This window comes from Gasterosteus aculeatus, chromosome 20 (genome assembly GCF_964276395.1).
Source record: "Gasterosteus aculeatus chromosome 20, fGasAcu3.hap1.1, whole genome shotgun sequence".
Lineage (NCBI taxonomy): Eukaryota > Metazoa > Chordata > Actinopteri > Perciformes > Gasterosteidae > Gasterosteus > Gasterosteus aculeatus.
Window position 1 is genome coordinate 909,203 of NC_135707.1, and position 15,184 is coordinate 924,386.

Consider the following 15,184-nt stretch of genomic DNA (forward strand, 5'->3'; position numbering starts at 1 on the left):
TTTTATTCATATAGGAATCCATGTATTTATTAGATGATTTATTGGTTCAACTTTTCATAATCAGAGATTGGGCCAAAATATACTGGTGGGCTATTTGATATATTTGCACTATAAGTTTAACAGCAGAGGTCATCATAGAGTTTAGGACGCATTGAATGAATGAGCCTTTTTCCGATACAATTGGCTGGAAAGCTTCACTGGTTCAGAAAGCTTCACTTTGCAATCACTACTTTCTGTACCCTTCGCCAGATCTGTGCCTCGATACAATTCTGTCTCGGAGGTCTACAGAAAATTCCTTGGACTTCATGAGGCAGCTGAAGAAATTCAAACTGCCAAAGACGATGATGGTCCACTTCTACACGGCCATCATGGAGTCCATCCTCTGCTCCTCCATCACCGTCTGGTACGCTGCTGCCACAGCCAAGGACAAGGGCAGGCTGCAGCGTGTCCTCCGCTCTGCAGAGAGGCTGATCGGCTGCAATCTGCCGTCCCTGCAGGACTTGTTCGCTTCCAGGATCCTGAAGCAGCTAAAAAGATGGTAGCCGACCCCTCTCACCCCGGACACAGACTCTTATGGTAGGGTGTATAAGGGATGGACGGGAGGAGGAGTACAGGGCAGTAGTGGAGGACTTTGTGGTGTGGGCGGGCAGAAATCAGCTCCTGAACGTGGCCAAGACCAGAGAGATGGTGGTCGACTTCGGGGCTTTGATCCTTCCATGTGTGCAGCAAGATGATGGAGATGTTCTATCAGTCTGTTGTGGCCTGTGCTTTGTACTGCTGGGGGAGCAGCATTGGAGCCGGTGACACCAACAGACTTAACAAACTTGTTAAGAAGGCCGCCTCCATCATTGGCTGCAAACAGGACAGCTTGGAGAAGGTGTTGGAGGGGAAGTCACTGAAGAAACTGTTATCCATATTGGATAATCCTGACCACCCCCTCCACCACCTGCTACAGGGACAGGGGAGCACGTTCTCCAACAGACTCCTTCAGCTCCGCTGTCACAAGGACCGATACAGGAGATCATTCCTGCCCAGTGCAATAACACTCTACAATACATCATCCCTGGCTAAATAATGACAATAACAACCCTGTACTGCTGTTATGTTGCTGTTCTTTCCTCTTCCTCTTCTCCTTTTACAAATTATTATTATTGTCTCTTTTGCAAGGTTATTCTTTTGTTTCAGTTTATTTAATTTAAGAATGTAATATTTCTCTTATTATATTGTATATAATGTGTATCATTTATTCTATTTTCTTCCCTGTACATGCTGCTGTGATACCAAAATTTCCCTCTTGAGGGATCAATAAAGTATCAATCTATCTATCTTTGTGCCCCTTCCATCTGGCAGGAGGCTGAGGTCCATCAGGACTAAGACCTCCCGCCACACCAACAGTTTCTTCCCGTCGGCAGTCGGGCTCATCAACAGAGCCGGTCCCCCACTGACTGACTATAACATCCCACCGGTCACTCCCCCTCACACTGCACACGTCACTTTAACTGTTATTCATCACTTTGTCGTCACTCGTCACTTTGTCACTTGTTCGAAAGTGCACTTTATTTTTAATATTTTTTAACTTTACTCTCTTGTTTTACACTAACCCATAGCCTTATTCTACTAACCCATTGCATTAGCATTTTATTTTATTGTATTACTTGTGCACTGCTGTCTTGTTGTCTATTGTTACACGGTCTACTGTCATACACCAACCGCCAAGACAAATTCCTTGTATGTTTGACATATTTTGGCAATAAATGTTTCCTGATTGGTTTCTGCTCTGATATTACATTACATGTCATTTATCTGACGCTTTTATCCAAAGCAACGTACAATAACTGCATTCAACCATAGGGTACAAACTCAGGAGAACAAGAAACAAGAAAGTGCAATTTCCTCAAATAAGCCAATTTACAATTTGCTATAGATGAGTGACGTTACAAGTACAATTTAAGTGCTATAATTTGTTAGTCTTTAGTCGAGGTAGAGGCTGAAGAGGTGTGATATGCACTGTCAACTGTGATACCTTATATAGACAGGTGTGTGCCTTTCTCAATCATGTCCAATCAACTGAATTTAGCACAGGTGGACTCCAATCAAGTTGTAGAAACATCTCAAGGATGATCAGTGGAAACAGGAAGCACCTGAGCTCAATTTTGAGTGTAATGGAAAAGGCTGTGAATACATAAAGATTAAGATTAAACCCTAATTAGGACCCAACATCTAAATGATGATCTACTGATTCATCCACAGAGGCAACGAGCTCAGCAACATTAAAACAGACCTCGCTGAGCTCCTTCAGACCACAAGTCCCAGAGAGATGTGGACCCCCAGAGTCCAGACCAGCTCAGGTACCCCTCACCTGCATCTACACCCACATGAACCTACATCAGCTGTACAGACTGAACTATGTGGTGAGCAGAGAGGAAGGTTCTCCACCAGGAGGAGACTCTCCCTCCTGAAGAGGACACAGAGACACTGAGGCACCAGGCCAGAACCAGAACCCAGGATAAAGAGGTTCAGTGAATGTGGTGCTGAAGGTGTGGAGGTGGATCAGTGTGTCAGAGGAGACTCTGTAGAAGGACAGAGAGCCAGCAGGACAGTCCACATACACTGCTACTCTACCAGAGGAGGACGAGGAGGAGGTTGTGGTGATGGGTGTTTCTGTATCATTGTGACAGACATAGTAACCTCCATCAGAGCATCTCAGACTCCAGGACTGATCATTGTATCCAAACCAACAGTCTGCACTGTCTCCTTTCCTCTTGATTCCTCTGTAACTCACTGATACATAAAGTCTTCCGCTCCACTCGACCTCCCAGTAACAGCGACCAGTCAGACCAGTTCTACACAGCAGCTGATGATAGGAGACAAATCTGTCTGGATGATCAGGATACGACTGATCCTCCTCCACACGCGTCACCTTCCTGTTTTTGTCAGACAGTTTGAGTTGTTTGTTTACTGTGTTTGTGTCGATTGTGAGTTCACAGGAATCTGATGAGAGAACAAGACACAATACAGCTGCAGTTATTAATCATGTGTTCATCTACTGACACGTTGATGATGACATCACAGAGGTGAATGAGTGATGTCACAGAGTGAAGATGGTTGGATCTTCATGAATCAAAGCACACTTACACTTCCTCAGACCTGGTCTGAACCATCGGACTCCAGCAGGCTCCACCCTGAAAGGAGGAGGGGGGTCAGAGCAGCATGGAGACATGGACATCACTGTCATACACACAGCTTTGTCCTTCATGTCCACATGGACCACCTCTTCTTCTGATTTGCCGATGAGCACAGCTCATTATGTTCACTCATTCATCATCTGTTATTATCAGCATCATCATCTTCTATTTCACACTCAGTTTCCTTCAGCAGTCAGTGAATCAAATGTTTAAACCTCATCAAGTGGTTTCTTTGTCCACTAGTGCTTCAGTGACAACAAGCTGTGATGACCAGCATCTAAACATCTAAGTGTAGTTTGATAACAGCCCACAAACCTGCAGCGTGACAACGTTGACTCATATGAACCCACCATGATGCCGTCAACGTGTCAGGAGACACTGTCCTCTCTTATAACGTGGAGACAAGACAAAGCTCCAGAGAAACAAGCCTTTCATCACCTTCCTCCCTGTTTAGACTCATCCTGGCTACTGTTCCTCACTACTTCTGTCTGTGTTGATGGTCTCATGTGGGACACAAACAGTTTGACAAGTCTCTGGTAGTTTGAGGTCAGCTTGGTGTGTCAGGGTCTTATTAACCAGGCTGACAGTGGGACAGAGAAAAGGTTTCCAGTTCTACCTCCTCTACCAGACTAAAGTCTGTGGCTGCAGCCTCTTCATACCTGAGTGTCTCCAGTCTCCAGTGTGGATTCTCCAGGCCAGCAGACAACAGCTTCACTCCTGAGTCTCCTGGATGATTGTAGCTCAGGTCCAGCTCTATCAGATGGGAGGGGTTGGAGCTCAGAGCTGAGGCCAGAGAAGAACAGCCTTCCTCTGTGATCAGACAGCCTGACAGCCTGCAACACAAAAAACAACACATGTGTCACATGATCTGAGGGAGCTGTGAGGACTAGAAGGTCACTGCAGGACTGAGATATTGTCGGCTACTGAGGGGTCACATTAACATGGTTTCCTAACTTGTTTCCCGTCACAACAAAACATCCACTAATGTCCATCGACAATATGATAACGTTACTGATAAATCTATGATCAATCTCCAATATTTCAATTTTAAACATTATATTGAAAACAAACTTTGATTTAAATCATGCAAGCAGAAGGAATGTCATGAGTCAGAAATGTATCATTAATGAAAATAAAGACACCAAGTGGAGATTAATTGAATCCTAACCTGAGAGTCTCCAGGTCACAGTGTGGACTCTCCAGTCCAGCAGACAGCAGCTTAACTCCTGAATCCTGCAGGCCGTTGTAGCTCAGATCCAGTTCTCTCAGACTAGAGGACTGGGAGCTGAGGACTGAGGACAGAGCTTCACAGCTTCTCTGTGAGAGGTTACAGTCACTCAGTCTGAAGAAACAACAATAAATAAAATATGAACAAGTAGAAAATTTGGCAGCATGTTTAAGTCATGATGTATGAATCTAACTCTCTGTACTTACAGAACTTTGTTGGAGACTTTGATCACTGGCAGCAGCCTCAGAAGAGCCTCTTCTGAAGCACAAAATTTCTTAAGGTCAAACACCTCCAGATCTTCTTCTGATGACAGTAAGATGAAGACCAGAGCTGACCACTGAGCAGGAGACAGTTCATCTGTGGAGAGACGTCCTGATCTAAGGGACTGTTGGATCTCCTCCAATAGAGAAACATCATTCAGTTCATTCAGACAGTGGAACAGATTGATGCTTTTCTCTGGAGACACATTCTCACTTATCTTCTCCTTGATGTACTGGACTGTCTCCTGATTGGTCTGTGAGCGACTTCCTGTCTGTGTCAGCAGACCTTGCAGGAGAATCTGATTGTTCTCCAGGGAAAGACCCAGGAGGAAGCGGAGGAACAAGTCCAGGTGTCCATTAGGACTCTGTAAGGCCTCGTCCACAGCACTCTGGTAGAGACGTTCAGGATTGGGTTTAAAGCGTTTAGACCAGCAGGAGGTTGCTTGTTCTTCTGACAGCAGATTGACACCAGAGCTGAAGAAGGTCAGATGGACATGAAGAGCAGCCAGAAACTCCTGAACACTCAGATGGACGAAGCAGAACACCTTGGCCTGGTACAGTCCGCTTTCCTCTCTAAAGATCTGAGTGAACACTCCTGAGTACACTGAGGCTACTCTGATATCGATGCCACACTCGGTCAGGTCGGATTCATAGAAGATCAGGTGGCCTTTCTGCAGCTGATCAAAGGCCAGTTTTCCCAGAGACTCGATCATCTTCCTGCTCTCTGGACTCCAGTGTGGATCCGTCTCAGCTCCTCCTTCGTACTTGACCTTCTTCACTTTGGACTGAACCACCAGGAAGTGAATGTACATCTCAGTCAGGGTCTTGGGCAGCTCTCCTCCCTCTCTGCTCTTCATCTCCTCCAGAACTGTAGCAGTGATCCAGCAGAAGACTGGGATGTGGCACATGATGTGGAGGCTTCGTGAGGTCTTGATGTGAGAGATGATTCTGCTGGCCTGCTCTTCATATCTGAACCTCTTCATGAAGTACTTCTCCTTCTGGGGGTCAGTGAACCCTCTGACCTCTGTCACCATGTCCACACACTCAGGAGGGATCTGATTGGCTGCTGCAGGTCGTGTGGTGATCCAGAGGCGAGCAGAGGGAAGCAGCTTCCCCCTGATGAGGTTTGTGAGGAGCACATCCACTGAGGCCGACTCTGTGACATCAGTCAGGATCTCATTGTTGTGGAAGTCCAGAGGAAGTCGACACTCATCCAGACCGTCAAAGATGAACACAACCTGGAACTTCTCAAACCTGCAGATTCCTGCTGCTCTGGTTTCACTGAAGAAGTGATGAACAAGTCCCACCAAGCTGAACTTCTTCTCTCTCAGCACATTCAGCTCTCTGAAGGTGAATGGAAATGTGAACTGTATGTCCTGGTGGTCTTTGTCTTCAGCCCAGTCCAGAGTGAACTTCTGTGTTAAGACGGTTTTCCCAATGCCAGCCACTCCCTTAGTCATCACTGTTCTGATCGGTTCCTCTCCTCCAGCTGAGGCTTCAAAGAGGTCTTCTCGTCTGACGGTTGTTTCTGGTCTGGCTGGTCTCCTGGATGCTGTTTCAATCTGTCTGACCTCATGTTCTTGATTGACTTCTGCAGTCCCTCCCTCTGTGATGTAGAGCTCTGTGTAGATCTCATTCAGAAGGGTTGGGTTTCCTGCTTTAGCGATCCCCTCAAACACACGCTGGAACTTCTTCTTCAGGTTGGATTTGAGTTCACGCTGACAATCTGCAGGAAGAAGTCCTGAATGAAGAACAAAGATCAATGAGTCAAAGAATAGATTTCAACATGTCCTCTCCTCAGAGAATGACTGTGAATATATTCTGTCCATCTCTTGAGACATTAGTGAAGGTCTCATTTATCAGCATGGTAAGTCTGTAGAGAAATCCTCTTACTGCTCTGCAGACGGTCAGCCAGCTCCTCCTGCTTCATTCTCCTCAGGAAGTGCACTGAGATCTTCACAAATGCTTCTCTGCTCCTCATCTGCTCTTCATCCAGCACCTCCTCATCCTCTTTCTCTAAGCATTCTGGGTAATCTGAACTCACAATCTTCTGGATCTTCTTCAGCTCGTTTTTCACAAATGTGAGGATGTTCTCCTTCAGCAGCTGGAACAGAACATTCTATGAATGACACAAACTAGAACATGGAAGCCACCATCAGGTCCATGTTGGACAGACGAACAATCCTCTGGTCTACAAAGTGCAGCATGGAGATGATGGTGACCTGAGATGTAAAATCGGTTGTTCATGTACACACCATGAAGATGGAGTCCAGGTGTGTTTGATGCTGCTGGGCAGACGGATCTGTGGGAACCTCTGAGGTCTCCTGGTCCTCTCTGTGGAGGAACATGAACCATCAGCGACATTAGTTAAAGATATTGGCTTCTGTCATGATTGATAACCATGGAAACCAGATGGTGAAGACTGTCGATGATGACGGACAGTTCATTAGTTGAGTGACAGTTAGTCATCAGTTTCATCTGGTTTTAGTTCTTACTGTGTTTCATAAAAACAACGTCTCCAGACCTCTGCATCTGGTACAAAGTTCTATGGAACTCCTCCAAACCTCTTTAGTCCGTCCCCTGACCTCTAGAAGTCTCCTTAGATCTTCTGAAACTAGTCTTTGGACCTTTTCACAAAGTCTACTGATGATACTTTCTCCAAACCTCTGCATGGAGTCCAGAAACCACGTCAGCTGGTCCACAGAGCACTGAGTTTATTCTAATCACATGTTCAGTCCCAGTCATCTGTCTCCAGAAACCTGCAGCTGTCTCCAGATGTGACCTCTACTGATCGTGATGTGGCTGAACTAGCTCACATTGTGTTTACATAATTTCTGTAATTCATAACTGAGGATCAGAACAGTTCTTCATCTGTATAAGAACTTACTCTGGGTCATGAGAACAACGTCCATCTCTGAAGTTCATCCAATCATCTTTGGACTGATTACTCTTCATGGACACACATCTGGGTTCAGGAGACTTTCCTCTCTGCTGATGTGAACTGAAAGAAACACTGAGATTACATCATCACATCATCATCTAATCATGAAGCATCAGCTCACATGGTGTCCGTCCTCACAGGACCAAAACAAGCTAAAGGTCCATGACGTGAGGTCTAGATGTGGACCACACGACTCCCTGTAGAGGTTTAGGTCTACTGGTCCTGCTGGTCCCACTGAGAATCAACAGTTCAGTCCATCAGCTCACTGTTTTCTTCACAGGTCAGTTTGGTTTAGTCCCAACAGGTCTCATCAAGTCCTCCATGGAGCTCTCCCTCCCTCACTGGACACTGCTGAAGGGCCCCAGAGCAAGAAACCCAGAACCTCCACCAGAGAGTCTAATAGAAACACCTCATCATCAGCCTGAGACCCTCACCTTGCATCAACAGAGGGGCGGCCATCTTTGAAGTCTAGAGGTTGATTAATGGACTGGTTACTCTTCATGGACACACAGCTGGGTTCAGCGCCAGCTGGAGGTCCAGGTCCAGGTCCTGGTCTCTGATGGATCCTGTTCACACGTGTAAAACCAGAGTCAGTGAGTCAAAAACATTGAGGACATGGAGGAGACTGGAGGACAGTTGGAGATGGTCCTCTCACCTCTGAGCTGTGGTCTGGCTGTCATGTTCCCCACACAGAGGAGCTTCAGAGGGACGGACTCCGTCCTCTGGGTCCTCACCCTGATTCATAACTTCACACACCTTCACAACCACCTGCTGGGAGAACTCACACATTATTATCTTCATCAGGACAAACACACAGAGCTCATTCACCTCAACACTAAAACTCATGGGACACTTTGTGTTGTTGTCTTCTGTTAAAGTTTAGACTTCTGGAAGAAGACAAACTTTTCCTTCTTTAAAATGCTCGTCCTGCAATGAGGGTTAAAGGCTGAAGGACGTGTGACCACAGTGGTGCATCCATCACAATGCAGATATGAATCCAATCTCCCTCATTGTGTATTATTGTGTGTGTGTGTGTGAAATCAGGAACAAAGAAATATCAGCACACTGCAAATACTGAACAGCAATATCTGCAACAGTTCTTTCTTCTTCTCTTCCATAAAGGACAGATATGTGGAGGAGACGCTGCTAGTCGTCCTGTGGACACATTGTCCCCCTCAGCTGTGGATCTCTGCAGCTCCTCCAGAGTCACATGGGCCTCCTGGTTGCTGCTCTACTGAGGACACACAGTGAACTCTGGGTAAATGTGACCTCTGACTTGGAGGAAATTAATCAAATCTACAACTAAAGGAGGACAAAAATATTGTATTTCAAGATGAAGATGCTTCTCTCTCACCAGAGACAAGTTCCAAACATTCTTTTCACCTTGTATTAAAACCCAATTTCACTAAACTACCATCTCATCTGCATTTTGAGGGACAGTTTTAAAAGCCTTCCTGATGACTCATCACAATAAAAGCAGGATTCCGAGGACGACTCCTCAGCTGTTAAAGGCGGTTTTGGCAACTCGTGCACTGTGGTGATAGTTGCAAAGCTACTTTCGATGTTATTCCTCGGTGGCGGTTTGCTCATATTTATAGCCGTTGTTAATAGGGGTGGGAATCTCTTGGCACCTCACGATTCGATTCAGAGGTCAACGATTCGATTCTTAACCGACTATCGATTCTAAACTGATAAAACGATTATTGATGCATCTCGATTTTCTAAATTTTCTCAAATCTGAGTTTGCTACTCAGAGGTTGCGAATCACTTCCTACTTTATTTGATAATTAAAGAAAATCCACAGATGCATTACCTTCTCTAAGTCTTTATAAGAGAAACATTTTTTTTTTTCATAAATATGAAAAAAAAACAACAATCAACAATCATTTTTCTTTTAAATGAAGAAAAAGCTGCTCTTAGTCTCAGACCGGTCCGTATTTGTAAAATACCGGAAAAAAGTCCAAATCTGTGAATATCTTGCCAACTTTCAATACGGAACTTTTTGGAAAATGTAAATAATGAGGTAAGATGTGCGCAGGCTCCTCCATAGTTCAGTAAAGTTATTACTCAGATTCAGACTGACGGACCGGTCTGCGAGCTGGACGCGTTGCTCTTAATGTGCCGGTAATGATGGTAAATGATGGTTGTAGCTGGTTGTCGTCTACGGTCCACTACGGTTACCGAAGGGGGCGTTTGTTTTTTGACAACGTTTTATCTCATCATTTCGACTTTCTATCCCCTTTCATTAGTGCTGAAATGGGCTTCTATAGACAAGTTTCCTGAGTGAAATAGGCGGGCCGCCTTTGGCCTTTCACTCTGCCAACGACTTCCGGTTGTGTCTGCAAAGCTCTTCCGGTTAGCAAGTTAGCGTCTTTTACGGTCTTTGGTTAGCGTGCAGAAAAAGTAAACTGTGGATGGTGTTACAGGCCGACGCGGCTCCGGGACACATTGTGCTGTTCACGGTTGCAACAACTCGTGGCGATCGCTGAATGTTTGGTCGGAAGGAGAACGTTTCGACCATCAACCATCTACAAGGTAGTAAAATGCTATAGATTTGCACTCAAATACTGAAGGCTTATCATTCAAAGTCAACACAGTCTACTAATTATTACGCAGACGAATGTCAGCTTTTTCATAGAAAAAAAAAGTTAATACCTTTATCCATTCCGAAGCTCTTAATAGATATGTCAGGTCTGCGCACTTTGAAGGGTTAAAGCATGCTTTTAGTGCAGGCAGGATAGAGGGAATTACTTTTTCTTTTTATTACTCTTCGTGTTCTGTTATATATTAACACACGGATACATACAAACATCTTAATACAGGCATAAGATGGGCTAACGTACCTTCCAAAGCGCGGCGACTGCATGGCGACAGGTACAGCCTGCAGTCTCCACATCTCCCGTCTTGGTAACCAAAACCCAGGCGCTATGCGCTGAATTGTTACCTTACTTGGATGCGGAATGGTCAAAACACCATTTTTAACAAGATTTTCGGTCTAATGTTCTGAATTCCAAAGCTCAGCCTGCGCCGGAAGTTCTTGGCAGAAACAGGAAGTAAACCGGAAGTGCCCGGGAAACTTGTCTATAGTTGTGTGGCTGCATAACTCCAGCCAATCCAAAGACAGGGTTTGTAACCAGTCAGGTGTAGAGACCATGGTGACTGGCTCCGCCCCCTTACTGTCAAAAAGAAAACGAGCGAGCGCGTAGAAAACACCTTCGAGCGCGAGCAGAGACTAACCTCGTGAGCGAGGAAGTTCACGCTCCGCGAGCGAGCAAATATCTTGCGCGAGACACTTTTTTTTTTTTTTATTACGATTATTAACTTTTCTGAATCGAGAACGAATTGTTCTAGAGAGAAATTGAAGAATCGATTTTTTCCCCCACCCCTAGTTGTTAAGGTGTTTGGTTGTGGATCAGAAATATCACCAAAAAGTGGATGAGCCAAGATTTTGACTTGCTTCTTCAGAAAGTTCACCATGTCTGGAAACAGCCCCGTGGCCCCACCTTTCTTATACCTTGCAAGCTGCAGACCTCCATCTTTCCCACAACTTATGAGGCAACTTCATTTTGACGTGCCTCATATTTGATGGAATGTTCATCTCCTCCATGTAATTTATTTCTGTCATAGCGTTACAGCAACCTCTCAGAAACCGTGCAAATTCCTGCAGTGTCTGACACCCTCGGTACACACACACACATAGTTAAAAACAACTATTCAAATGTGCAAATTAATGTTCAAATGTAAAAAAAAAAAAAAAAGGCGGCGGCGCAACTGTCTGCTTAGCGGGCGTGCGCCTGACTGCTGGCTGTATATCGCACGGATAAAACAGACCAGATCGGCTACAACAGCTTCATGCACCGCTTTGACTATTTGCAGTTTCATTCCAATGAAAAGTGTTTTCAGCACAGATCGCTCCGAGCGTTCAGTGTCGGTACTGTAGAACCTTCAGTTTCAATCACTGAATGAAGCCTGACGTATGTGGGACGAGAATCACGACATTAAACTGCTTCCACAAAACTCTTGATCAGCCTTTATTGTTGGAATGCATTAAGCATTCCAAGTATAGTTCTTTGAATCTTTATTCAACTTCTATTTCTTCCGTCGCACCTTTTCAACAGCTATTAAAACCGTTCATTCAGCTCATATTCAGCTCATTCGGAGAGGGAGGAGGGCTATGACTTTTCAGCTTTCTACCTCTTAAGCTTGAATTGATATAAATCAATAATCAGTAATATTTTAACATGGTTTTGCAATGATCGCTTTTCAAATCCTCTTAAACTTCTTCAACTATCAGATTTTTCAGCTTCCCCAATCTTTCATCCACACACCTTCTTTCACACAGTTCTTCGCTCCGTTTCTGAGTTTTACATGAGTGTGTATTGCGTTTGTTAGAGTGAGACCTTGAGCGCTAGAGTGTGAGGCAGCGCCAGAATCTGGTAAAAAATATGGAACTTCTGTCCTCAGAGCCAACGTTTGATGCTTAATTTCTTCAGATTAATGATGGCATGGTTGTGCTGATTGGATTAATGTGTTCATGGAATCCCAGACTTCTTTAGCTTTGGTTTAAGGAGTGTTAGAGTGACACAACCTCTGCCAAAAAACACTTGTTTGAGGTGTGGATTCTGTGTAAAATCCGTTTACTCCGAAAACAGCAGCTGCGCCGTCTCCATGACGACCACACAGGCTCGTTGCCTCACTCACTCTCCCTCCCCTACGTAGTCCGACAGACACACAGGCCTACGGGGGGAGAACGCGGCGCCAGCTAACACGGCGCCAGCTAACACGGCGCCAGCTAACACGGCGCCAGCTAGCATTGCACAATCACTAACAGTACCGAGTGGCTCAAACAGCCAGTGAAAATGTCTCATGTCTTTAGATAGCTAGCTAGGCTGTCTTTGAAGGCCTTTGTGGCACTGACTCATGCAGACATAATACTACCGGCATTTCTACTGCTATTAATACTTCAACAACTACTAATTTTACTACTACAACTAGTAGTACTACTACTACTACTAGTATTTCTACTGCTATTAAAATGACTCCTAGTTGTAGTAATCAAATATTACTTCTAGTAGTGACTCTGCAACTGACAACTAGGGAAAGGTACTACTAGTATTTCTACTGGTATTAATACTACAATTACTAGTAATGTTACTACAAATACTACTATGACTAATAATATTAGTATTCCAGCTGTTTCTACTGCTATTGATACTTAACCTACTATTACTACTTCTACTGCTAGTACTACTAATATTACTACAATTTCAAACCTCTTTTTATTCTTCTCAGCTTTTGTCATTTCTGTATTTCCAGTTCTTTAAAATAATTTCAGCTTTCCTTATGCCTGTATTAACAGCATTGTTTAAATATTCATTTCAGTTGTTTTTCATTTCTGCTTTTTCAGCAAATCTATTGGAATTCCTTTCAGCTTCTCCCATTTCTGTATTTTCAGCAATTTCATATTAATTTCAGCTTTTCTAATATCTGTAATTTCAGCAAATGTATGCAAATTCCCTTCAACTTTCTGTAATTTCAGCAATTTTCTGAAGTTCATTTCAGCTTTCAGCTTCTTGCATTCCAAGATAATAGCTGAAAATGCATTTTCTAGTTATCGTCGTTCATTTAAACTGCTTTGCGCAGAGAGAGAGAGAGACACAGTGTGTGTGTGCGAGCGAGATCTCTGCGGTCTAAATATGTTTAAAACTTAAATAAATTACCTATACAAGTAGTTATGTCTCGTTGTACTTTTCCTGTTATTGGCGTCCCTAATGCGCAACCAGATATTTGAATGTATGTGTTTTTTTAAAGCGAATATATAACGTCACACACACACACACACCAGCCCAAGCAGAATGTCCCCAAAGGAGAATGAAATATACGATGACGTCCATGTGTTGCTCCTCTGGTTCCAGGACGACATTGTTTGGTCAACTTCCACGTTGGTGTCTCAGTGAGCTGATCCAAGTCCTCCGTCACTTTATCCAGCCGACACTGAACAGCGTCCTTCTTACCTGCTCCTCCGAATCGTTTGCTAACAATTGATTTGAAATGGTTTGTAAAAACAAACCCATGTAGCCAAATGCTACAACAACTTCTGCTAAGGAGCCAAGAGAGTAGACCAGGAGCATCACGGTCCTGTGACCAATCCTGCTTCAGACAGAGGTTAGGACCTCCCGCCTCATTAGCACACACACATAAATAAATGGAGAAATAAGTATATGATATGCATTTGTTTATGACCTGTTTGATTATCAAATTGTATTTACGCATTAATTTATTTCTGTATAGTAATTTCATTTATACATTTATTTTTATACTTAATTCATTTTTTGTACACACACACACACACACACACACACACACCATTTCTTATTTTAACTGGACGGTATCAGAGCTGCCAACACGGTTTCGCCGTGTGACACACGCTTCTGCATGTTTTCACACGCACTCACGCCACACAACCAATTTCTCACGGCAAAAAAAAAACAAATTCTGATTTTGGGTCGAAGCGCGTTCGTTCCTTTTCAAACTGCCCGACGATAGATGGCGCTAAGGAGCGCGTCTGTGAACCTACTCGCTGCATAGACATCCTGTTTACCCCAAAGTTCCGCCCTGACGTGCACACGCACGCGTGCGCGACAGAAAGTGAAAGTGGACGTAACGTACTTCTGCGCTTTGTTTTACAAGCATTAAAAAGAATTACGTCAACATCTTTTTTGAATTTGAACGACGAAACGAGAACAACTATTTCCGTTTTGTCGTTTTTGGTTCAAAACGAAACAACGTACAACAGATTGGAATTTCCGTGTTTTATTATCGGTTAAACGGTAAAAGGAACTTTGCAAAGGGCCACGGCCCGTTAACACACAGACACACACTAAACACACACAGTGTGTCACGGGCGATACTCACAGGATGTGAACTTTAAGGGGTTGAAGTGGAGCTCTGGTGACTTTCTGCGACTCTCCCGCACGTCGTCGTCGTCGTCTGCAGGTTTAAAATAGCGGATCGCCACCTGACTCAACCGTGTGCCTGGCGCCACCTGCTGAACCGGAAGGTGCAGATTCCTCTGTTACCTGGATCCTACGACCTGGGGCCTCATTTATAAACGTTGCGTACGCACAAAAGAAGGCGCACGCCGACTGGTGTGTAAGAGAAATGCAAATACTGCCTCATAAAGAACACGAACACCCGTCGGATCTGCAGCGTAAAACAAATACTAATTAACACATGAAATATGTTCTGCAATAATATCGGCATGTTATGCAATTCATCCTCAAACAACCGGGACAGCTCCGGTGTCCACACCGTGTCCTCCAAAGAGCGTCTTACGTCTCCTTCCACCTCCCGATGATCATCTCCACTTCACACTGAGTGAAATTACGTCTTTTCGTTTCCTCTCAGTGTTTGTCGTGATTTCGCAATCGATGAATATTAATTTGTGGGCGTTCCACAGACTATATAAGGGCAGCTGTGGGCGTGACATGAAGCCGCAAAATGCTGCGCTGCGTTTAGACGTGATGGTGATTTATTAACTGGAACTATGTGACAAACACGTTTCTGCCTC

General features: G+C 44.4%; 1 protein-coding gene across 3 annotated transcripts; it reads right to left on the minus strand.

Moving 5' to 3' along the window:
• On the minus strand, positions 1-15,006 carry LOC120810499 (protein NLRC3-like). 3 transcript variants are annotated; one of them, XM_078094309.1, is made up of 11 exons: positions 14,530-15,006; positions 8,270-8,382; positions 8,049-8,180; positions 7,561-7,674; positions 6,929-7,007; positions 6,567-6,777; positions 4,620-6,414; positions 4,354-4,527; positions 3,845-4,018; positions 3,136-3,182; positions 1-2,991 (listed from the first exon to the last, which is right to left on the minus strand). In XM_078094309.1, exons 2-11 carry the CDS (start codon positions 8,356-8,358, stop codon positions 2,405-2,407), a joined length of 3,402 nt encoding a protein of 1,133 aa, XP_077950435.1. In that variant the 5' UTR covers positions 8,359-8,382; positions 14,530-15,006; the 3' UTR covers positions 1-2,404. The 3 variants fall into 3 exon arrangements, with proteins under 3 accessions (XP_077950435.1, XP_077950434.1, XP_077950433.1); XM_078094308.1 differs by having other exon boundaries at positions 8,270-8,385; XM_078094307.1 differs by having other exon boundaries at positions 7,561-7,686; positions 8,270-8,385.
• Positions 15,007-15,184: the final 178 nt, after the last annotated feature.